Below are 24895 nucleotides of genomic sequence, written 5' to 3'. Positions count from 1 at the left end.
GAGACAATGATGTGGGCTCGCCGCCGCTTTGAGCGGTTGACAGATGTTCTATAAATACACAAAATTAGAAGAACATTTCACAAACGTCAAACAACTGTCAACTTCTGCAAACTCAGAGCTTCTTCAAAACCTATGACGTTCGGACTGTGGTCAATTCTGTTAACCAGGACAATTGACAACGTTGCTTCTATAAATGTTCTAAGAAACTATCCGCTGCTAACACCAAATTCCTCTTACATTTGTGAGATGCACGTTTGAGGCACTTGCGGTTCTCAGAGATTAGCACATGTAGTAAAGTTTATTTTAAAATGTCGAATTCAACTGTGCATGTTGATAGCGGCTTATGAACTGAACCTAAGAATAGCACAGGAAATGAGACGAGAGGAACATGCTCTCTAATGACTTCCACCAGTGTCTCCTCCATGTTCACGCGGGAAACCTTCATGAACACAAGCCTGTCCATAACATCCTCGAGTATGAAGAAATATCCTGAGGCACACGTTTAAGCGAAACCCACATTTGAAAGAGCGTGGCGTGGCAAGGGCACAGGATCGTCATCGTTTTCGTTTCTTACTATTGTCGTTCATTTGTACAGAGCACACCACACACATGCACGAGATCACTCTTTTAACTTTAGTAGTATGCTGTTATAACCCTTTCGCAACAAGTATGACAAAAAGCTGAGTCTGACCTTTTTCCACGTTGAGCTACATAGACAGGATCAACACTTCTTACAATAGGTTATAAACAGATCAGATGAAGGGATGTGACGGCTTGTCTTTCAATGATGTAATCCTGTAAACTCCAGCTTGAAAAGTCTCGTTGACACCCTGAACACTCTGTGACTTAGATGTTACACACAGATCTGTGCCACATCTGCATCAACCTTCGAAGCCATCTTCCCAGAACATGGGGCAGAAAGGGTGCGTTGGATTGGTCTATCTGCAACACGGCGGTTTCCTGTCAAAAGTGATTAGAACTAAACTCACAGGACTATTAGCACCAGGGTTTCACAGCATTGCATTTCCTGGTGGCAAAGGTGTGTTAACCCAATTCAGTCCTGTGAACTTGTTCACAATCAAACCTTCTGAAGACAATGGAGAGGTTCATTTTTTGTATGTTGAGCCAAAGGCCTTTTTTTAGAGAGAAATACATTCTCATATTTGCATCTCAGAGATATGTAAAATGTTCACGTGTACAGCACCTGGGTTCGTTCGGTATTTCCTCCTAATCTGTCATTCGTCATCAGCACTCGCTCGCACAGGTAATTCATCTACAACTAGAAGGCGTGCACATGTTACGATCAGATTCTCGAATGACAAATTACAAAAATAAATAACTATTAAACAAGCACTTATTTACATTTGATGCCGCCGCGCTGTTTTTTTCCAAAATATCTTTTTGCGTTTATGGCACCTGGGGTGGTGAAAACTATTACAACGGGTGACAGAGAGGAGGATTCACAACAGAGAATATGGTTGTCATGGCAACTGGCAATGCTCTGGGATGAAGCCACCGAAATACTGTTTGTTTATTTCAGACGCCCTCCTCGATATTGACCAATTATGGGTTGGTTGACAGAAAGTGTGCCAATCATGAGTGGTGTAACAGAAGGAAGAGTTGGGGTTGGATTGTTGTAAACGTTCGATTCCGGGGAGGGGGGAATGGGAGGGGATAGGCCAACGGCCTGCTTATACTTTATTCTAGACTCTCTTGTAGTGTTGTGTACTTTAGTTAATGCGGTGTGGCCTGCTGTTGTAGTGCAGTTTCGCTTCCCTATGATATTGGACAGTCTGGTGGCTACAGTGTGGGTTAACCTGCTTCATTTTGTGTGGCAAGTAATGGGCGTAGTCATGGGAAATGCACACCAGTCGCCATTTGGAGCATGTTTCTACTTGTATCAGAGCAGGCATGGGTTGCACGTGCGGCAGGCGGCAGGCTTCGGGGATGCAGGATTTTGCCCCACTTTTTGGGGTGAACTGGGAAACAGAGAGGATGCGTTGAACAAGACGAAGGGGAATGTTGTCCGAATTGTACTCGAAGTGAGAGGAGAAGGCGCAGAGGTGTTGCTGGGGGTGGGGGGGATGAGGGGGTTATAGCCCCGGATCTTTTGGTTGTGGCCCCTGATAGAAGCTCAGCTACAATCTAAAGGCAATAACTAGGCCGGAGTCCCGACAGACCCAACATTAGCTTAGCCCCATGTCTTTTCCAGCCCTTGCAACACCGATGAGAAGGGGGAAGATATCGAGGTTGTTAGAGCATATGTGGGACAGGAAGGCCCTGTGGCACTTTGAAACACTATTTAGTTGTATAAGCACCTAACACATGCTCAATAAAATAATAAAATAAGGCCGGGTCCAACCCTGGACTCTGAGCACAATTATCTGTTGCTATACACAGCTGTAAATGATGCCTCTCTACAATGGCGCTGAGAAAGTGCACTGATGTGCCCTCCAGCCTGCACACAAAAGGAACATGATTTAGGTCGGATGGCATTTAGAAAATATGTCTAAAGCGCTTTGTAAGCTCTTTACAAGGCTCTAAGCGAAGCTCCCGAAAATGACCAGTGATAGGTTTTACAAATATCATCGCACCAACCCATGCGAAAATGATGAGCACAGCAGGGACGTAATTGCACCAACATTCCGGGGGTAGTGGAAGGGACATCACACAACCCTTCCCCCTTCCTCGCCACCACCCTTTGTCCCACGCATCTGTATGACGCTTTGTATCTCGCATGTGGGGTGTCCTTCTCTGCTGCGTGACTGCTCATTGTACCTCTGCCGGTCACAGGTGCCTGGATGTCTTCTACAACCAAATTCACTATGAATACTTTTTTAAAGCGATCACGGGCATCGAGGCGCTGTTACAGGAATTGTTCGTTTTGTATTTATAATAAGCGGGAACCACGGATCGAACCTGTGTTGCTTCGTATCTTCTTGCTTCCAAGGCGCACACGTTGCCGTTAAGCTATCCTCCCGGGATGTAATAACAATATGATTGTTTCGGCTAATAAAACATGCAGCTTTGCAACATTAGCTCAGTGTGTTGTTCACTTGCTTCTAGCACTCAAGTAGCCATTGCTAGATTATGCATCATTGTGCACACGGACAATGCTAACTCAGTGATTTTGGAGCCCGTTGTGGGGCTCTCAAGTAGCTGTTGGCCCTGAGCCCAGTATTAGTTTTATTTAGGCAGCAATGTGTGCCTGGTCAGCACTGAAAGAGGGAGAAAAGCAGGTCATGCCTGAGGGTTCCTTTGTATCTGTGTACCAGCCAAGTGCAACAATGCTGTATTTATGGTCACAACGACGACGTGTTTGCCTAAGGCAGTTATGCGGGTGGGAAGGTCGCTATTACTTCAAATATTTACTCAGGAATGTGGCTTCTATGCTCTGCATCAGCAGGGACAGAGGGTTAAGGAAGTCTACACCTGTAATCGGTCCACAGGCTCCGCTAAAGTGATGCATGTTGTGGGAAGATTTCAAATAGCAGAGGTGGCACACCGGGCACTTGCTTCTTCTAATGCGTACAACCCGTTTTCCTCGCGTGTGCGTAGTAACATGGCAGGAAACTGGTGAGTTAATGGGGAAACCATGTTGTTGAAATGCAATTGCAGAGCCGCGCGTACTCTACTGTTGGCCTTGATGTTAGCCTCGCTTAAAGCAAAGAGGGTTGGATAGCCTTGTGTTATGTAGCAAGCAGGACAGCCATATAGAGAGGGCAATCATGGGCTTTTTTTTATTATCATTTAGTTGGGACCATACCTTCGGCATGATATCCTAGCAGAAAAATAGCAACCTATTTGTTTTCTTTGTACGTTTCGGTTGCTCGTATGGGGCTTTGGTCACTCCTTGTCAGTAGCCAATAGTTTAGTGTTCAGGGAAGTTAGGGCTGTGCTACAGTGGCTCGCATCACCAGTGTCAAGGTAGGTTGCAGCGCAGGCAATGCTGGACACGGTTGCCTCTCGGAACAAACACTGGCAAAGTTGTGGCTTTTGATTGGACACGAGGTAGGCATTTGCCACACACTGCCACAATTGTACCACATGGCCATAAGACATCAAAGCAGGAAAATAATGCGAGTACGTGGGCATATGATAGCAGCGCCTGGAAAAGGCCTATCTGATAAATATACACAACAAAAGCCAAACATATTGGATTCTTCAACGCTTGTTTCGCACATCTCTCAAGCGACACCACATTCACAACTCTCCCGTATAGCCCTGGTGTTCATTGCACATGAGGCCTTGTGTTGTTGCATTTCACTGGCGCGTCGCCCCTGTGCCCCACAACAGACTCACCCCACAGCATTTTTAAAACATAGGTTAGCAAATTAGACCCAGTCAAAAAAAAATAAAAAAAGAGAGCCACAAAGGTCTCTGAACTCACCCACAGTCCTGCAGCCAGCACTGGATCTTGTTAGCAGGACTGCCTGTTTGAGAAGATGGAAAAAAAGGTCACAGTTTAAAGTTCACAGATAAGCAACAGGAGGAATGTCTGCGATCAGTCGCCGCACACCAGGGTTCAGATAATGCGTTAAAGGTGAGCACTGGTTTCACAGGCAAGCTCCGTTTCACATTACTTCGTTTTGTGTCCTACAGTTTATAGCGATTAAAATAGGACGAAGGCAAAGATGTGAACTTTCACAGTGGGATCGCTGGTACTGCCATGGCCCACACTCCAAAAATGTCAATAACTTGCATAGCTCCTCCCACCTCACTGAAAGGCCAGAGTGTACTGTGAACTCACCACCATACAATTCCAAGATTAGAATTATAAATATGCAGAACTTTGCACTGCATTCTACTTTTTAATGACCCTTTAATTCAGAAGTGGTGGGATTGCACTGGAATGCTGTGTGGTCTTGGGCAAAACTGTTCAGAGAATGTGTTCTCACTATCAGTAACTTTCTTGACACGTGTGCAGAAGGAGCAAACACAATTATCTGGATTTACAATGAACCCTTGTATATCTGTTCCGAGTTCAGGATTTATTTTCAGAAATTACCATTATTTCTAACCCCGCTTCACTGATAACTTGGGTGCCTGAAATCGAGTGAGGCAGCAGGTCTATACACTTATGGGCCCGAAAACCGGTGTACTCTGTTTTGTGCCTGCACCTTGGGCGCAGGTCTCTTTTAAGCGCCTTCTGTTGGCAGCGGCTAGAAGGCACAGGGACTTGCGCGTTGGGATATTAACAAACACTAGCTGCTCAGTTCATAACCATGTCCTGTAAGTGAACTCTCCATGCGCAATTAGGTTGCCGTGTTCTCATGTTATGTTTGCGGGATACAGCATCCTATTTGTACATGGAGCGTTCACTTACAGGACATCTCCATGCACTGAGTGGCTACTGACTGTCTTGCAAAGCTCTGTTTTTTTTTTTCTGTGATTGAATTTATAAAATATTTAAGCAAGGATAAGTACCCTGGTGTTCAGATTTCTGCGCCAAGTTGGCTCCGGCCAACTTGGCATACCTAAAAGGGAGCTGTGCCAAAGGCGCCTCACCAACATGGCCAGTGCTGTAATCACTGCGCCGGAATGTCTGGCTTCAGCAAAATGGGCGGACTCTAGGAGATCAAAGGAAGTCAACATTCTGACACTCTTTGCTAGAAGCGGACCTCCGTAAAGACATTGGGCCTCATTACGAGGTTGGAGGTAGCCTTGCCGGTGTTACCGGTAAGGCTACCTCCATACCGGCATGAAAATCCGGCACCGGTGAATGGGCAATTACCGGGGTATTCCGGCCACGCCGGACCGGTAATTGCCCTTTCGCGGGTGCCGGTATATCCCCATTCCAATTTCAGCCCCTTAGGTCTCAATGGGAATGGGGATGCCTGTAGCATTGGCACCGTTCATAACAGTGGTGCCGGTGCTACAGCCTTGCTTTGCTCACGGGTGCCTTTCATTCCGCCAGGGCAGACCTGGCGGAATGAAAGGCACCCGCGAGCACAACTCAGAGTTTGCTGTGATTACCTTGCTTCTCAGCCTGCCCTGCTTGCGCGTTTCCTGACACATGTGTGGCCTTGACGGTTTGTTGTTTTAGACAGGCCAAATCCGCGAGTTGCGAGTCAGTTGGCAGCGATGCAAAAGTAGGAAAACAGTTGCATGGGTGCCTTAGTAGTTAAGCTTGAAAACCAGATGTAGATTCAGAGAACTCATTTATGACCAGTGTGTGGAAGAAGGGATGGGGAGCATATAAGCTCCGACTAGTGGATCAATGTTCTGCTGCTTCTTGCACCTAGATCCGTGGATTTATTTTGCTGCACGGTGCCACGATTCCTCTTACTCTTACTCTTACAGTGGTGTAACACAACATATGGGTTTATCTGAAAGCCTTGCTGTGCCCCTCTCTCCCATGCAAGGCCCTAAATAAGCATGGTCCATGCCACAGATTACTGGGCTGGCCAGGATATATCATATGATATGGCATTTATAACTCACCTGTACACAAGTTTTTATATGCGTGACAAGACACGGAGGGGGAAACAAAGGGAGGACAAAACAACGATCTTACTAGGCCTCGTGGCATTCAGATCGCGCAAGTGCAGGGAACTGGAAGGGGAGAAGTGCCGAGGGGTGTGGGAGGAAGAAGTGCAGTAACTCAAAAAGTGCAGCCAGCAGGTGACTCAGTGCAGGTAACTCAAAAAAATGCAGCCAACGGGTGACTCATAAGTGCAGAGAGAAGAGACCGTAGAGTTGCGAATACAGACCACAAGTGCTGGGGGAGCCGGGAGGCAGTGCGAAGTGCAACTGAACATGTAGCAGCCTGCGCCCAAGTTCAGAGGGTAGCCAGGTGACCAGTGCATGGAGCAGACAGGACATCAGCAGGGGAGAGGAAGAGAGAAAGAGCAAGCAAAGAGGAAGGTCTTGAGGTGCTTCCGGAACCGTAAGTGGTTCTGCTCAAGTTTGAGAAAGGCAGAGAGGCTGTTCCAGAGGCAGTCCAGAGCGAAGATAGAGATCTACCCCCAACTCTCTGCTTGGAAAAGCGACTGACCCTCAGAGAGCTGGAGGTGGATGAGCAGAGAGCTTGAGAAGGGAGAAGTTTAGGAAGAGAGAGTTGGAGGTAGTGCCGTCCCAGGCCCCAGAAAGCCTTGTGGACGATGCAGAGGGTCTTGAACTGGATCTTTGCCACCACTGGGAGCCAATTAAGAGATTTCAGAGCTGGAGAGATACGATCACTGAGCTTGAGGCCAAGGACAAGTCTCACAGTCCTGTTCTGGATAAGTTGAAGAGATCAGGGTTTAGAGGTCTGAAGATTTAAAAAGAGGCTGTTGTAGTAGTCCAGCCTAGAGTGGACCAGAGCTCTGGAGACAGTGAGCATCTGGGGGAAAGTGAAGAAAGGAAGAATACCTATGTGGAGGTGCAGCTGATAGTTTCACTTCTTAGAAATGTCAGAGATGTGAGGAGAGAAGGAGAGGGTGGAGTCGAAGATGACCCCAAGGTTCTTAGCCTCACATGTAGGAACAGGAAGAGGTCTCAGAGTTGGCAGCCAGAGAGAGAGAGAGAGAGGAAAGGAGGGGGCTGGTGTACCAATGAGGAGGATCTCAGTCTTACTGGCATTGAGGCAGAGATCATTGGCGGCACATTACTCCTGAATTGCGGCCAGACAATCTGGAATGAGAGAAGGAAAAGAGGCAGAAGTGGGGAGCCCGAAAGAGAGCTGGGTGTCATCCGCATAACACTAAACGTTGGAGCAGAAAGCAGCAATGCGGTGAGCAAAAGGTGCCAGTTATTGGATGAGAGATATACGAGAGGAGAGACCCCAGTCAGACCTGAGAGGGTCGGTCTGTGATAAAAGGGTCATCCATGCCAGGACCTGATCAGTAATAACCAGTTTATCACAGAAGTGATTGAGCAGGTTAGCATGGTTCACTGTATCAAAAGTAGAAGAAATATTGAGGAGAATGAGGACAGATGGAAGGTTAGAATCAAGGTTAGAGAGCAGGCCTTCACAGGTGTTCAGGAGATCAGTTTCCATGCTTCTGGCAGCTCTGAAGACAGACAGGTGGTTGTGGAGACCACCAACAGAATCAGTCTGCAGTTTAAACTGCGAGATGGATAGCTTTTCCAAGAGTTTGCCCAGGAAAGGAGTGATGGAGATCGGGTAATAGTTTGCCAGAGAGGAAGGATTGGCAGAGTGCTTCCTTAGGAGGGGGTGCACAAGGGAATGCTTAAGGGAGTAGGGGAAGGTTCCAGAGGCAAAGGAGTGATTGCAGAAATCGTACAAGGCTGGAGCAAGGGTGTCGATATGGTACTTGGTGGTTCTCGATGAGCAGGGGAGAACCTGCTTTGATGAGACTTTCATAGATCAGACTTGTCTAGAAACATTGTCAGGGGTGAACAAGGGAAATGAAGAGAAGGGAGGAGGAGAGATGGCCACAGGGGGGCTAGGAGTGGAGGAGGAGGAAGAGTGAGTGGACAGGATGTCCTGAGTTGTAGTGATGAAATGAGAAGCCAAGGCCGTAGAGAGGGCCTGTGAGGGAATAGGAGAGGTAGAGACTGCAGCATGATTGGCCACCTCCTTGGAGATTTTGAAGAGTTTGGTAGAATTGTTAGATGCCGCAGAGATGCACACTTTGGATGCAGGCTCTATTCTTGGCGAAGACAGATAGTCTGTATTGCCTTTGGAGCAGGTGGCAGTCCATTTGTCAGAGGATGCACCTGATGCACTCCACTTCCTCTCAGCCACCCTGCACTTGTGTTTGAGGGTGACGAGGTCGGTGTCATACCAAGAGGTGCACTTGGATTTGGGCTTCAAGCAGATCCTCATGACAGGGGCAAGTACATCAAGAGTTTTAGCGATAGAGAGATGAAGGTTAGATAGGGCTCCGTCAGGGTGTGAGTCAGCCAAAGTTGCAGAAGAAGGAGAGAAAGTAGCGACAAAAGCCTCAGCTGACACACGCTTCATGGGTCTGATGACCGAGAATGTAGGTGGCAGTGCTGGAGTCGGCTTGGCTTGAGGGTTAGAGAGAGAGAGGTGGGCGGAAATGAGAAAGTGATCACTCCAGGAGAGAGGAGTGGTGAGAGGGTTGGAGAGGGGGAGTTCTGAGGAGATCAGAACATCTAGGGTGTGCCTGCAGAATGAGTCGGGCCAGAGGGAAGAATAGAGAAAGAGTGAATCACAGAGGTTTTCAAAGGAGTCCTGGAGAGGGCAGGTAGCATCCAGTTGGATGTTAAGGTCTACGAGTTGGAGAAGTTGAGAGCCCACAAAGAGAGGAAGGGGCACCCTGGCCAGGCAATCTATAGATATTGGCCACAGTGAGAGAAAGTCCAGGAGACATAGAGAGTCTGCAGACCAGGCATTGAAAATAGGAGTAGGCCTGCAAAGGAATGACAGAAGCACGCATCCACTTCGGGAATATCAAGGCTACACCCCCACCGGGACGGTTGGTTCTGGGTTCTGAGAGGATCTTGTAGCTATCAGGAAGGAGAGTGTCAACGCTCCACATATGCACAATGGCAATGGCCACAACATATGCGCAATGTACGTGATGATCATGTGGGCGCATAACAAGCCGTACATCTTTCACCTAGTGTAGAAATGAGTGGGTGGTGCCTGGTCCCTGAAGCCCACAGTTTCAGTTGCTGATGTGCATGAACAATAATATGGACAGTAATGTTATTATGCACATGTCATTGGTGGAGGCAGCTTTTGATGCCATGTGGGTGTGCGACTCCTTAGAAGTCACTGGCATTGTAAATTATTCAAGGTCATAGGAGTCAGGTGAATAGTTTAAGTTGAGGCTTTAAAATCTCCCATAAAATAGTGTGCGTGATAGGGTTTAGCAAGGGAGCCCTAAGTAAAATGGGAGGTTTAGTGTTTCTCACTCCAACAATGTTTTTTAAAATAATTTGTTAAATTCACAGCATATTTTTTTTTTAATAAAAGTGGCGTAACAAGGCATACGATTTACAATTGTTTTTCAACAGTAGCATGCCACCAACAGTACATTGGGCATTTTATAGACATTTGTATGAAGCCAGTTTCCACTAAATAGGTAAGTATTGCCATTATAAGTCCCTTTCATGCAGCTGTGCCCAAGTTATATGCCACATTGTCACTGGATATCACTCCATGAAGTTGTGCCTACACTCTAAGCCAGTATGTTCACTGCAAATCAATTGTACGATGATGCACCCATAATCAATGCCAGTATGGTCATGGTAACTCACTTTCATGAGCCTGCTGCCACAATCTAAGCCAACCTGGTTATTTTAAACCAGTTTCGTGAAGCTGTAGTCTATGCCACTACAGTCCCAGTAAATCCATTTCATGAAGTTGAGCCACAATCTTAGGCAGTATGATCACTATAAATCAATTTCATGAAGTTGCTACAATCTATATTAGAATTCCAAATATTGCAGCACTTTGATGATTTCGCACAAACAAAATAAGCCACACTTTCACTATACATAACCTTCAAGATACAGCCTACTGAGACATGCATGCATTGCCCTTGCACACACGCACACACACACATAGATTCATTAAAAATGTTGCATAAACACATTGCTATACGTTCACACTTGGACACATACAAACCCTTTTTCAAGTACAGATGCTGCTACTTCAGCAGTCTTCTCTTGGTCCAAATGGGACCATGGCAACTGTCTGTAAGAAGTCAGGCAGTTGGGCGTGTTGGCTCAGCTTGATTACCTAGAAACCAGTGAGCAGCAGTCTATGGTACCTAAACGTTGGAGAGTCAGCATGGTGAACAGCTTATGGATGTATGCCTTTTTTTTACATGTCTGGGCTTTATTGCTCGGCCAGTGGGAGGCAGTGTCCAGGGGTCTCTCCTGTTGCCACAGGTCCCCCCAATACCACATGGCGCTAGTGGAGCCTGTTGTGCCAGTGACCTACCATGAGCTGTAACTATTTCATTATTAGGTAAGGAAAGAGGTCTTATGCAGTGCCCTTTTGTCAATATTGTTGGCGTCACTGCATATGGTTCCACAACCGAAACAGGTAGGAGGGATGTCATTCAGAATAGTGGGAAGGCAGATGCAGATATCTGTGGTGTTGATGAGTGGGGGCCGGCAGTACCTTTTACCTTTGTCCAGAGGTGAAAAAATTGTGATCTTTGGAAATGGGTTTGCACTAGTATCAGTTAGTCATAAGGGCAGCCCAGTAGTTGGTGAAGCAATGATCAGTGAGGTTGTTTTTGAGGATGGGTTTAGTATGAGTCAGTTAAGAGAACTATAGCAGGTGGGTCCTATGAAAAAAAGCGACTGAAGTGTAAGGGTCACTCGCTGGTCCCCAGCATCCGCAAAAGGATTTTATCCAAAGAGCATGTATCACCCACAAATCAGTCTCAAACGGAACACAAATATACTTGGTGGCTAAACTACACGCTACTGGAGGCTCTTGCACCTCACCTAGCAAAACTATCAAAAGGTTGAAGTCTGAGCTAGCCTGTAAACAGAAAACTCACATGCATCCCTTCCCTCACAAACCCTGAGCATCTAGAACTCAATTCCAGAAGAGGCTCGAAATGCCCACATAATCCTGAAGTTCTGCAAAGCACTAAAAACCTGGCTATTTCAAAAATACCTATTGGACTAATGAAACTCCCTCTCTTGCTCCACCAACAGTACTGAGCAAAAACACCACGCGCAATTCTGGCACCCTCCTGTTGCATAGCTTTCCACCAGTGTTGAGCCGGGTTTGCGATAAGAGCAATAATAATAACAAAATATAAATAAGGTTGTAATATTATAGCAGTGAAGGCGTTAGTTAAGGGAAGAGGTTCGTGGGAGAGAAAATGGTGTTTGGTTGACCATTTCCTGGATCGTGGTTGTAAAGTTCTTCCTAGGATTGAGAGAGTCCAGTGTGATCAGGTGTGACAGAGCAGTGCGAACCGCAGGCTGGCAGGGTATGCCATGAGTGTTACTCTTCTGCGAATTATGCTGCTTGATGTACAGGAATCTGGTTCCCAGTAGCACTTTCATTCAAATATTAAAGAGTATATGTTATTATTTTATTTGAGTTCTGCTACTTTCAGTTCTTCTCAATCTCAGCTTTTCAGCTCTACCAATTTGACTCCACCAGCAATATCTTAAAATTGACCATAACTCCTACTTCCTCCATCCCTTTTTAGCCTGTATCACTTCTGTCACCCTGCAGGGCGTGTGCAAATGCACCCCCTAAAATTGGCGAACATTAATTTCTCAACCCTTACCACTTTCCTCTTCCTGTTCTAGCACTAGCGTTGTATAGAAAGAAATCTATTTGCCTTCTCAAGTGCAAGGCAACATTTCACTTTCTCAACCTACTCAAGCACTTCAGCCCTCTTTCTGCCCTAAATTGCTCTCATGCAGTGCACTGTCTGGGCGAAGAGCTTACAAGATAAACTCATGCCTCAGATATGGGGTCCACCTGTACTTCTCAATTTTAAATCCAGCAGTAGGACCAGCTCAGACCATCAACCTTCTGAGGTGAATAACTTGTCATTCCAGTGCTGAGATGTGGGAGAAATACAACACACATCCCTATAAAGAACAGTTATAGTAAAATCCCAATCAATAAATGTATAACATTTCAGCTAATCTCACACTAGTGACAAATACTAAACCAACTGCACAATAGAGCAATGGAAGTAGAGGGAGCAGGGTATTGCAGCTGGTCCTGGCGAGGCCCAAGAGGAGGGGGAGCGGCAGGTGGGAAATGAAGGAAAAGGAAGACAAGGGCATGTGTTGGCCAGTGAGAGAGAAAGAGATGAGAGGTGGGTCTACCACCCCATAACATAGAATGGTGCACAAGCAGGTGATTGAAGAAAAGAGAGGATGGGGGTACGAGCAGAGAAGTGAACTTAAGGGACGGCAACAATTCTGAATGGAGAGGTGGTGAGTGGGTGGCACACAGGAGGAGCATGAGATCTTATGGACCAATAGGACGTTAGGTATGGTGTGGGAATTAAATGTAGGGTACCTGTACGAGTGAATCAATAAAGGGAGAAACACAATTCACCCTAACATTCACTATCTCTACCTAGAGGGGGTATAAAGATATATTTAATAAAAGAGATAGGACAAAGAAATAATAAACTCAATGTGTAATACTAAGACCCCACACGTATTCCTAACTCGAAGACATGTACACATATCTTGAAAAAATAGATAAAATACGAAAAATACAAAATATGTACATTTATCATACAAGAAAATAAAGTTCATAATTGAAAAAATAAGATGAACAAAATAAGATAAGACCCACAATATAGCACAAAAACTGATTGTAAGGAATACAATAAAATTATTCAATACACATAAAAACCATTATACATAAAACATTTACACCACACTACAAAAACACAATCATAGCAGTAAATCACAATATCCTAAAACAAATGTGTTTCAAACAATGCATATATTCCCATGCATATATTCCCGACATGTAACATGTTTCAGTTCTTGGTGCCCTAAATGGCTGAACTCTCTTCAGGGGAAACAAACACTTCTTTTCTGTAGTTTTAAAGTTCTTCCAATATTGTGCGTTAAGGGTCCTAGGCACATCTACCAACAGATGTAGTTAAAACCAGCTGAAAGTAATACAGCACTGTTCAATATTCACAATCCAACACGATGGTCACGTGGGTAAAAAACTGGGGTATAAAATCGCGCTGTGTGTCAACCCAATGTCAAATCACTGGCGCCGTGAGTCCAAATGTATTTAGAAATCGGCAGCCCGAGCATTCAGAATGGGGCATTCTGAACACATTGAGTTTATTTTTTCTGGGGATCGACAGCTGTAGTGAATATGTAAGATGTGTATAAGGGAACAACGGTAGAAGTTCCAGCTTGCTTAAGCGGTGTGGTAAGAGTTGTGTATGGAGTCAATCAATGTTATTAGATTGTGATGACTTTAGGAAACAGAATATGGGAACAGCAAAAGCTGGTGCATAAGTTGATATGCAGGTCGATAACCTGGCTGATTAACTGGTAAAACCACCTCAGAAGTGTCTGGGAGAAGTCAACGACAATTGTCAGCTGGGAGTTGCATGTGAGGAACTCTCATGGACAGGCTGCATATCTAATTCATATATCTATTAGGTAGGGCCTCCACCTACCAATTAAGAGGCTGGTAAGTACCCCACAAAGCGACTGCTATCTCAAATAGCAATGCCCTAAATTTCACTAAAGGGATAAGAATAAACTTTACCACCAAGCGACACCACAGCAGGGATGTCATTGGGGGATGCCAGTGGTAGCAGCCGCCACCCCTGGGTCCCACTCTGCTACCACTAAAACCTGTCCCTGCCACTCCTGGGCCACTGGACAAAGCAGATATATGTGTTGCACCTGAAAAGGCAGTTGAATGCGCCACAGTTTTTTCACCTGTTATCTCGATCTCGTTAGAAGGAGACCTAACAGGGATTCAGGAAAAAACATGAAACCGCCATCACTAACAGATTGGCAGTCCATTAGTGAAGAATGCCTGATTGGGTGGCTTCAGAGGTGGTACTGTAGAAACAGAAAGGGTATGGGGGATAGCTCTAGCTAACTGGGAGTGGGTACAGCAGCCTGCAGTTCACAGTGACAGCACAGTATAAACGCAAATCTCATAAGTGTTTCTCGTCTGCTTTGCACGTCCAGTGAGCCACTGGGCCTGTGATGAGAGTGGTGTGCTCCAGTGGCTTCTTCCACCAATACTGCCTGGGCACTGAGTGACCTGATCCAGATCTGCCAGACCTGTATCACAGACACACTGTAGATAGGCCGCAAAGTGAGATAATTAATTAAAATGAAGTTGCTCTCCGCCTTTGAAGTAAACCATCTGTTGCACCCTCAAGCAATGTATATATATATATATATATATATATATATATATATATATATATATATATATATATATATATATATATTCAGTAAAAAAAACTTTGTTAAGGGGACGTTATGGTTAAGTTGCACTACTAAAAACCTATCAAATTCAGTAAAAAAAAACTTTGTTAAAGGGACGTTATGGTTCAAAGTAAAACCGAAAAACCCCTGAAATTTGCCAGTTATGGTAAGCTAAGCAACCATAACTCGCGCCATCATGCACTGCTAGCATTAACACCCAGGACATCAAAGATGACATCACAAATGTCATTGATGACATCACTGATGACATCACATGTCTGGCTCCCCCTTTGTTCCTTTACTGACATATCTAGGCCACATGGTTCTGTTCAGTAAAAGTCAATAACTAAAAATTGAAAATATACTATATTTGTAGACTTATCTTTCAATTAAGTTCTTATAATAATTCCCTTAGCTTCAAGTCACATCATATGAAACATATACATAGTGGAAGACACAGGCTTGAAAGAAAGTAATCCTTTCTGTGCATGAAGATACTCATTAGGATTATCAGCACTTTCTCATACTGTACTTCCCTGTATATAACCATATTTGTATACATTGTACTCACACTTCTTTCCTTTGAGTGCAGTCACATCATGTGATACACATACTAACAGTAAGTAGCAGCTTTGAAACAGCAATCATTTCTCTGCATATACTCATATTTGTATGTGTTGTTGTCTCTTTGCTTTTTCTCTGTAATAATGCAATCATGTATTAAGTGGGTTTTATTAGTTACTTATTACATATTTCACAGTACACAAAACTCTAATAAAAAGCAGCTATTCATTTCACTATTCAACATGGCAAGATTATGTATATTGCACCTTCATCATGTATGCTGCACACACTGCTTATGTTTCTACATGAGTAGCTTAGTATACTGGATTGAACTTCAGAATAGAATACTATTTATATCAATGCATTGCTTAGTGCACTAATTAGCTCATGATATTTATTCCAATGATCCTTGACACTTTTTGGTCAACATTATAAGAATCCCTTGTAGTTTTCATGAAAAGTAAATGCACATATGATGTCATCAGTGATGTCATCAATGAGATTTGTGATGTCATCTTTGATGTCCTCGTTGTTAATGTTAGCAGTGCACGATGGTGCAAGTTATGGTTGCTTAGCTTAACATAACCATGTTATGTGTGTGTTAATTTAGTCCTTTGTGTTTTTTTTTAAAAAAAGCCAGTTTTGGTGTCCGCGGACAACACGGGTATCCTGAAATGTTCGTAAATAAACAAAATGGGGGTGTCCTGAGGACAGTATACCTGTCCGTACTGTTCGTAGGCAGGTTGAAACTGTTCTAAGAACACATCAAGTGTCCCGGGATGTTCGTAAATAAACAAAATGGGGGTGTCCTCAGGACGCTATGCCTGTCCGTATTGTTCGCAGGCGAGTTGAAACTGTTCTAAGAAAACACGCAGTGTCCTGAAATGTTCGTAAATAAACTAAATCGGGGTGTCCTGAGGACGCTATGCCTGTCTGTATTGTTCGCAGGTGAGTTGAAACTGTTCTAAGAACACACGCGGTGTCCTGAAATGTTCGTAAATAAACGAAATGGGGGTGTCCTGAGCACACTATACCTGTCCGTACTGTTCGTAGGCGGGTTGAAACTGTTCTGAGAACTGTTCTGAGAACACATCAAGTGTCCTGGGATGTTCGTAAATAAACAAAATGTGGGTGTCCTGAGGGCACTATACCTGTCCGTACTGTTCGTAACTGTTTGTTTCACTTGTGTCGCACTTTTAATTAGTTTCAGGACCCGAACACTGTCCGTAGAACACCAACGCGCATGCACAAAACAGTTTCAGTGCATTTAGTGTCCTGCGGACACCCATTCCCTTCGCGGACATGTTCGTGACCCCATCATGTGACCGTGCCCACGCTGAGCGTGTGTTCTGACTGCGGACACTGTTCGTGTCCGCGAACTACTTTTTCAGGCAATCCACAATATTTTATAATAATAAATCACCATAGCACAAGTTCCAGACAATAATCCTGACTTTCTACATACTTTTTGGGATGTTTTGAGCTTTTTTTGGTGTTCGATATGTCCGCGGATGGAGCGGGTGTGCGCGGACTGGGCACCAGCACCCCTATAAAGGGTCACACCCCAGAACTCATCCTCATTGTGTTTCTGGCTACCTTACAGAACACAGTGCATTTTGCTGCCAACTTTCCAGATTTTCATCTGAAACCTGATGGCATCCATGGCTCCTCCACTGCACCTGGTGCTATATCTGCTTCAGCACCACCCCCACAAGGGCCTGAAAAGGGGAACAGGAGTGAGGATGTAGAGGAGGATGAAGTAGATGAAGAGGATGAGGTAGTGGAAGTCCCTACTACCAGCACTCGCCGTGAGTCTTGGGTGTGGTGGTTCATTCATGGTAACGTACCCAAGGCACGTGCGAACAAAGTCACCTGCAACGAGTGCAAAATGATGCTCAGTCGCGGGAGACCTGGTTCGTACAGCTTTGGTATGACAACTATGAAGCGACACCTAAAGTCGTTCCACGGGGGGGCCATTTGCAAGGTTCTACCTTGCAAGGTGCATAGTAGGTTGATCCCTCCAGCTGACTCACAGGCCATTCACGATGCTGATGGCCCTTACCTTTCGAGGGTCACAGTTTTGTGTATGTACTGCGACACAGAACTCTGCAGGGGGGAGAGACTTCGAAGTGCTTTCAAGACTGCGGTCTCGGAGCACGAGAAGACCTGCCCACTACCTAAGTAAGGCCCACCCTACATCTTCCTATCTCCACCTGCCCTTTCTTATCCCATGGTTGGTGTCCTCCCTTACCCTCCTTTCCCCTCCTCTCCTAGTGTGTCATGTGTAAAAAACAAAAAAAATGTAAAACAACAAAAATCCCCCCCCAAAAAAAGGCTCTTTTCAGAGCCGCCTTTCACAGTCTAATAATAGAAGTGACCAAATAAATGGAGCAGGGCCCTGTGTATTTTTTAAAAGTCCGCGGACAGTTCGCGAACATCTAAAATGTTGGGGTGCTGCCCAATCATAACCATTGCACTTTTCTCTGGGAGGAAGTGGTGGCTCTGAAAAGAGCCTTTTGGTGGTATTTGTTTGTGTTTGAAAAACTTGAAATGGTCAACACCTACTGCAAAATGGATGGCTGAAATTCCAAAAAAGGTTGCAATGCATTTTGTACATTTCTCAGAAAAATCTGATTGCCAGCCTAAGTAAGATGGAATCCATCTCTGTGAAAAATGTATGTGCTACGAAACATAATATTTTCATTGTGAAAAGAGGACATGCCAACATCTCTTAGAAAGGCACAAACAGCCTTATTGATATTGCGCCTCGCTTTCTCCATTTGTGGACCAAATGAAGAAGAACACAGCCACATTTGTCTCTGTACAATCCGAGAAAAAATTACTTGAGAATTTCGAAACATGTCCATGACCTTCCCAAGTCCTTCTTTCATTGCAAATTGCAAAGAAATTCCCGGCACATGTCCTAAACTATTCCCTCCACAATGAATTATCATTATGTCTGGATGATGCTCTGTCTCCAAAGTAGCACAGAGAGGTAGCAAGTCCAGCCACTTCATTCCACGCACTCCATGCCAGTGCACTTCCACATGTGGGAATCCAAGATCTACAGATACTCCACAGCTTTCTGCATGCACCTTCAACCAATGTATCAACGAGTCTCCCAAAATCCAGACAATCTGTTTTCTGAAACACACAGCCAACGCTATCTGTTCTTCTCACAGGAAAAAGACTATCTGACAAACTTTCTCCTGACACAACACACCGACTAAACTTTACTGACCAATCCCTTGCTCTGCTCATTCTCATTTGCATGCCTCCCCACCCCAAAAATCCCCATATGTAACACGCGATGTCCGCGGACTACCGCCATGTCCATGGACATATCGTAACATAGACAGACCTTCTACCATTTCCACTTCACTCTCTGTGCCATTCCCTCATTGGATACAGCTAAGCAGTCACACAACCATCCACCAATCACATCCAAGACCTCTACATCTAACTCCATCATCATAGATCTGCACTTCAAATGTACTGTTAATCACTCTGAGTACAAGTGTCATATCATTGGAAAGCACCAACTACAAGAACTACTGTACAAGTCTCCAAGATTTGTTCTTACAGCTGCATGCATATCCATATGCATGAACACAAACTACAGGTATGCATATTTTCTGTATAGTATATGTACAATTCTTATAAATGCATATAAACAGATTAACTGGCCCTCATTACGACCCTGGCGGAGTGGGTTTACGCCAGCGTTATTCGCGGCGGACCCGTCCGCCCTACTACGAGTTCCCGTAGCGCCATGGAGCGTTTTCCGCCTGGTTTTTCCGGGCGGAGAAATCCATGGCGCTATGGGACCTTGTTGTTAATTACGCCACCGTATTTTACGGTGGCGTAATTAACGCCTTCCCCACTCCCATTATACCCTATGGGGCAAAAATGGGAATGGGGAAGGGTAAAATGGGGGATGGGGATTTACCGCCCCGCCAAGGTCGGCATGGGGCGGAAAATCCGCCAACCCCCATGGCGCTATCGGCAGCTTTCCGCCGTGCTCTGCGGTGCATTTAGCACCGCGATTTCCGCCAGGGTCGTAATGAGGGCCACTGTCTTTTAAGCTGTATAACCTATAAAATGAACTTACTGTCAATTTTCCCATCTGCTATAATCAACTGTCACTTCCAAACCTATCTGCTATTTAATTTCTTTTTACACACACATTTGCAAAGCATGTTGAACTAACATATTTAAAGTCAAATATAAAGACTGCACATAGTCAAATGAAATTGCATGCACACACTATGTTCAGATATCAAACAAGAATACTTGTACAAAAACATAAAAAACAATGTCTAAATTAACATCAGTGCTATAAACACACAAAATTACTAATTTCTGTCCTTTACAATTGCAGTGAAGACCACTCTCCTGAAATGCAGCAGCAGAATCTGAAGTACAAACAACAACTCAGAAGAAACTGTTAAGGTGTGTGTCCCTAGGGCGGACAGCACCTGTCGAGGCGGGACTCTTGGATGACGTCTGTACTGGAGAGGCCAGGCTGAGGGACTAATCACTGGCTAAGGTACCAGGTAAGTGCACCGATTCTTCTGGAGCGGTGACCACCAATAGGTGGGATAACTTCAAGGGGCAAGGTACCACAGAGAGCCAGCGGAATCCCAGTAGGCAGGAGACCAGGGTATAGGGATTGGCTTGCCAATGGTAACAGGAAAGTCTTAGTAACCAAGGAGAGAATGAATGCAGGGTGAGAATGCAGGGTGAGTCCAAAAGGCAAGAGAGACTGATTCCTGGTAGGCAGCAAGAAAAGGCTCCCAGATAACCCCAGGAGGGCAGGGTTCGGGAGAGCCAACGTGGACCGGACCCAGGAAGGAGAGCAGGCAAAAGGACCAAGAACAGGAACTCAGGCTGGAGGCAAAACAGAAGGTAGGCGCTGCTACGGCTGGTCAGGAACAAACCACGTTAAGACGCGATTCGTTACCTGACACAGCCGCTATTTACATCCCTCGGCATGAAGCCGAGGCGTGGAACGCAGGCCGCCTTGCGCATGCGCAGCCCGTAAACCCCGGAGTGACAACGAGGCTTGAAGCGCAAGCCGTTGGACTCCGCGGGCCGTGGCGCATGCGCACAACGGATACTATCCGAGGAATCGGGTGCCGGGAGACTCCTCTCCCTGCTAACCGAAACCTCGGATAGATCCTCCAGGACCGGGAGCGTCTCCCCCCCCAGGTAGGTGGCCTAACACCATAACCCCCCACAGAAAGGGCAGGAGAACCGGGTTTCCAAGGATGAGAGAGATAGAATTCCCGAACAAGACGAGGGGCATGAACATTGATGACCGGTTCCCAGGTGCGGTCACAGGGGGGATAGCCCTTCCAGTCCACCAGAAATTGCAATTTACCCCTATAGAAACGGGAGTCACATATCTCCTGGACCTCAAACTCTGGCGTACCCTGAACATCGACGGCTGCTGGCCGAGAGTGGGAACGACCAAAGGAATCGGGACGATAGGGTTTTAACAGGGACACATGAAAGACCGGGTGAACACGCCATGAAGCTGGTAAAGCCAGTCTAAAAGCTACCGGTGACACTTGCTTAGTGATACGAAAAGGACCATGGAACCTAGGGGCCAATTTCAACGGAAGGTTTCGGGCCGGGAGATTTCTGGATGATAGCCATACTAGGTCTCCTACATGAAAAACCGGACCAAGTTTGCGATGCTTGTCAGCGGCCTTTTTCATACTCGCCTTAGCCACATGCAAGGCACTCAAAACCTGGCTATGACAACCTTGTATATTGGCTATCAGCTGATCAGCTGAGGGAACTGAACTAGGTTGTACGGGTGAGAGTGGTAGGAGTTTGGGGTGTAGGCCGGAAGAACAATAGAAAGGGCTAAACCCAGTAGCTGAGTGCATGGAGTTGTTATAAGCGACCTCTGCCAAAGCTAGATTAGACACCCAATTGGATTGGGAAGCATTGGTGAAACAACGTAGGTATTGTTCCAGAGTCTGATTGGTTCTTTCCGTCTGCCCGTTGGTCTGTGGGTGGTGGCCAGAGCTGAGAGCCCTGTGTATACTCAAATGGCGACAGAGTTGACCCCAGAAGGCGGAAACAAATTGAGAGCCCCGGTCAGATATAATCTTCTCTGGCAAGCCATGTAGACGATAGATGTTCTGTAAGAAAGACTGGGCCATCTGAGTAGCTGTGGGTATTTTCGGAAAGGGAACGAAATGTGCCATCTTGGTGAAGCAATCCACCACTACCATGATGCAAGTCTGACCCTCGGAGCTTGGCAGGTCCACGATGAAGTCTGTGGCAAGTGTGTGCCAGGGGTGAGGAGGAATTTCAGTGGGTTGCAATAGGCCTACAGGTTTCTGTCTAGGTGTCTTGACCTGGGCACACACTGGACAGGTCTCCACATATTGCTTGATTTGTTTAGCCCAGCCAGGCCACCAGAATTGACGAGCTATCTTCTCCTGTGTAGCGCGTACCCCACGATGTCCTGCAACTTTTGAATCATGTAGTCCTTGTAATATGGCCCTACGGAGTTCTTCAGAGGGTACGTACAATCTATTTCGGAAGAGCAGGAAGCCGTCCTTTTCGCACACTTCCGGGTTCATCAATAAAGATGTACGTCTTGGGTCCGCAGCAGTCTCCTGGGCGACTTTCTGTAGATAGGGTGTAAGAGCCAGAAGAAAGTGTTTCGGGGCTAGCACAAGCTCTCCCTTGTTTTCTTGTGCTACGTCATCCTCCAGTGAGCGGGATAATGCGTCAGCCCTGACGTTCTTGTTGTGGGGTATGTATGTGATGTGGAAATCAAATTGCGAAAAGAAGAAGGCCCATCGAGCCTGACGTGATGTTCTACATTGTAATGAACGTAGGAACTGTAGGTTGCGGTGGTCGGTACGCACTTCTACAGGGAAACGTCCTCCCAATAGATGGTGGCGCCACTCTTCGAAAGCAGTCTTGATGGCAAGGAGCTCCTTCTCGATGATGGGATAATTACGCTCACTGGCGGTGAGTTTTCTGGAATAGTAAGCTAAGGGAAGCTCCATCTCTTCGTCTGGATCCAATTGCAATAAAACTGCTCCCACAGCATAATCCGATGCATCTGCTTCAACAATGTAGGGTCTATCCTCCCGTGGATGTTGAAGAATGGGGGAGGTGCTAAAGGCTTCTTTTAACCGCAGAAAGGAAGCAGCGGCCTCCGGTTCCCACAAAAAGGATCTCTTACTGCTGGTCAAGTTAGAGAGCGGGGCTGCCCATTTGGAAAATGAAGGGATGAATCTCCGATAAAAGTTTATAAACCCAAGGAAGCGTTGCAAGGATCGTCGGTCTCTGGGAGGTTTCCATTCTAGGATGGCACGGACTTTTGCAGGGTCCATATGTATTCCCGTAGCACTGATAACATAGCCCAGGAACTCCACTTGAGCTTGATGAAAAAGACACTTTTCAGGCTTGACGTACAGATGGTTCAGCTGTAGCCTCTTGAGAACCTCTTGGACTTGGACTAAGTGTTCCTTGCGGTCTTTGGAATACACAAGGATATCATCCAGATATACCCAGACTGATACTCCGATCAAATCAGCAAAGACGTTATCCATAAAGCGTTGAAATATGGAGGGGGCATTGCACAACCCAAATGGCATCACGCGATACTCGTAATGACCCATCGGGGTCTTAAATGCGGTTTTCCACTCATCACCGGTTCGAATCCGCACAAGATGATAGGCCCCTTGAGGTCCAGCTTCGTGAACACCCGGGCTTCATGTAACGACTCCATCATGGTACGTATCAAGGGGAGCGGGTACCGGTCTTTCTTAGTGATGTCGTTTAATTGACGATAGTCAATGCATGGCCGAAGAGTGCCCTCCTTCTTCTTAACAAAGAACAAAGGAAATCCCGCAGGAGATGTGGAGGGTATAATGTATCCCTTTTGAAGGCATTCTTGTAGATATTCCTGGAGAGCTTCCTTTTCTTGCACAGTTAAGGAGTAGACCTTGCCATGTGGTATCGTTGTGTTAGGAAGGAGCTCTATCGAACAATCGAAGCTCCTATGCGGAGGCAATGGAATCTCTTTGGGTTCAGAGAATACCTCCTGGAATTCCCTGTATTCAGTTGGTATCGTAGTGACCGAGTAGAGACCAGTCCTGTTACCTACTTCGGTCTGAGTAGAAGACGAGGCCTTCAGAGCCGGATGATAGTGGTCAAAGCATTCCTGCTTGCAACGGACTGAACAGAATTCCAGTGTCCTGGTCTCCCAGTTAATACTGGGGTTGTGATGTAACAACCAAGGCAAACCCAGGATGATTGGATACAAAGGAGTTTTGATGACGTCAAGAGAAATCGTTTCTCGGTGCTCCTCGATTTGAAGTTTTAGTGTCCCAGTATGCTGATGGACCGGTCCAGAAGACAGAGGAGTGCCATCAATGACCTCCACCATGGAGGCGCAACGTTTCTGTAACAAGGCAATCCCGGTCTTGGCAGCGAAGTCAGCATCGATATAATTCCCGGAAGCCCCACAATCCAGCAGCCCGAGGACTTCTACAGGGTCATTTCTCGCCCAGGTAACATTGATCCTCAAGGCCATGAGGACTACTGGCTGCATGGGTTGTTTCTCCCGGTCGTTCTCTGGAAGGACTGATAACAAAGAAGAGGGGCCTGTCGTCGCCTTCCTTACATACGACAGGCCGTTTAGTTTTCCGACCTTCGGAGAGGACGTTGTGGGCACGTGGAAAGGTAATGCCCTGAGGCCCCACAGTACAGGCACAACCGGAGATCTCTTCTTCTTTTCTTTTCAGCTTCTGACAGGGGTCCTCTCAGAGCTCCCAATTGCATGGGTTCAGATGCTGGTTCTTGTGAGCCTTGGACTTTGGGAATGTCTGGCAGGATTCTAGGAAGTGGTTTGTCAGATCTGCGTCGCTCATTTCGCCTCTCCGTCAATCTATGATCAATACGCAGGACTTGTTCTTGTAGTGCCTGTAAGGTCTCAGGTTCTGGGATATGTAATAATTCGTCTTTGAACTCTTCCCTTAATCCTCTACGAAAGAGGGTTTTCTGGGTGACTTCTGGCCACTGGGAATCTGTGGCTAACTGACGGAAACGACTGATGTAGGCAATGATATCACTGGTGCCTTGTTTTAAGTCCATTAACTGGTTCTGTGCTGTTGCTGCTAGGTTTGGCGACTGGAAGACGTCCAAAAAGGCCTTCTCGAAGGCTAAAAAATCCTCCAGAATCGGGCTCTTGGCTACAACCAGGGGCGTAGCCCAAGCCAACGCATTCCCAACCAGGTTACCCAATATATATCCAATCTTGGCTTTGTCCAGACTGAAATGGGTTGGGCGACACAAGAAATGAATCCGGCAATGGTTGCAAAACTCTGCTACTCGCCTGGGATCTCCATCAAATTTCACCGGGCTGGTCTGTGCCATCACAGACTCTGGCGTTATATTTGCTCATGATCCTTGAGCAACCATCTGCCGTAAGGCCACGTTCTCTTGGTGGAGT

The 24895-nt window shown here is 46.1% G+C and overlaps 1 protein-coding gene across 2 annotated transcripts in view; it reads right to left on the bottom strand.

Moving 5' to 3' along the window:
- TESPA1 (thymocyte expressed, positive selection associated 1) overlaps window positions 1–24895 on the bottom strand; it is a 913752-nt gene that overhangs the window by 442595 nt on the left and 446262 nt on the right. For both annotated transcript variants that reach the window (XM_069653203.1, XM_069653204.1), the window contains one exon: window positions 4391–4433. In XM_069653203.1, coding sequence (XP_069509304.1) covers window positions 4391–4433 — 43 coding nt within the window. The remainder of the gene's footprint in view (window positions 1–4390; window positions 4434–24895) is intronic.

Source organism: Ambystoma mexicanum, chromosome 3q, assembly GCF_040938575.1.
Source record: "Ambystoma mexicanum isolate Mex_15411 chromosome 3q, UKY_AmexF1_1, whole genome shotgun sequence".
NCBI lineage: Eukaryota > Metazoa > Chordata > Amphibia > Caudata > Ambystomatidae > Ambystoma > Ambystoma mexicanum.
This window is presented reverse-complemented; position numbering and strand designations above follow the sequence as displayed.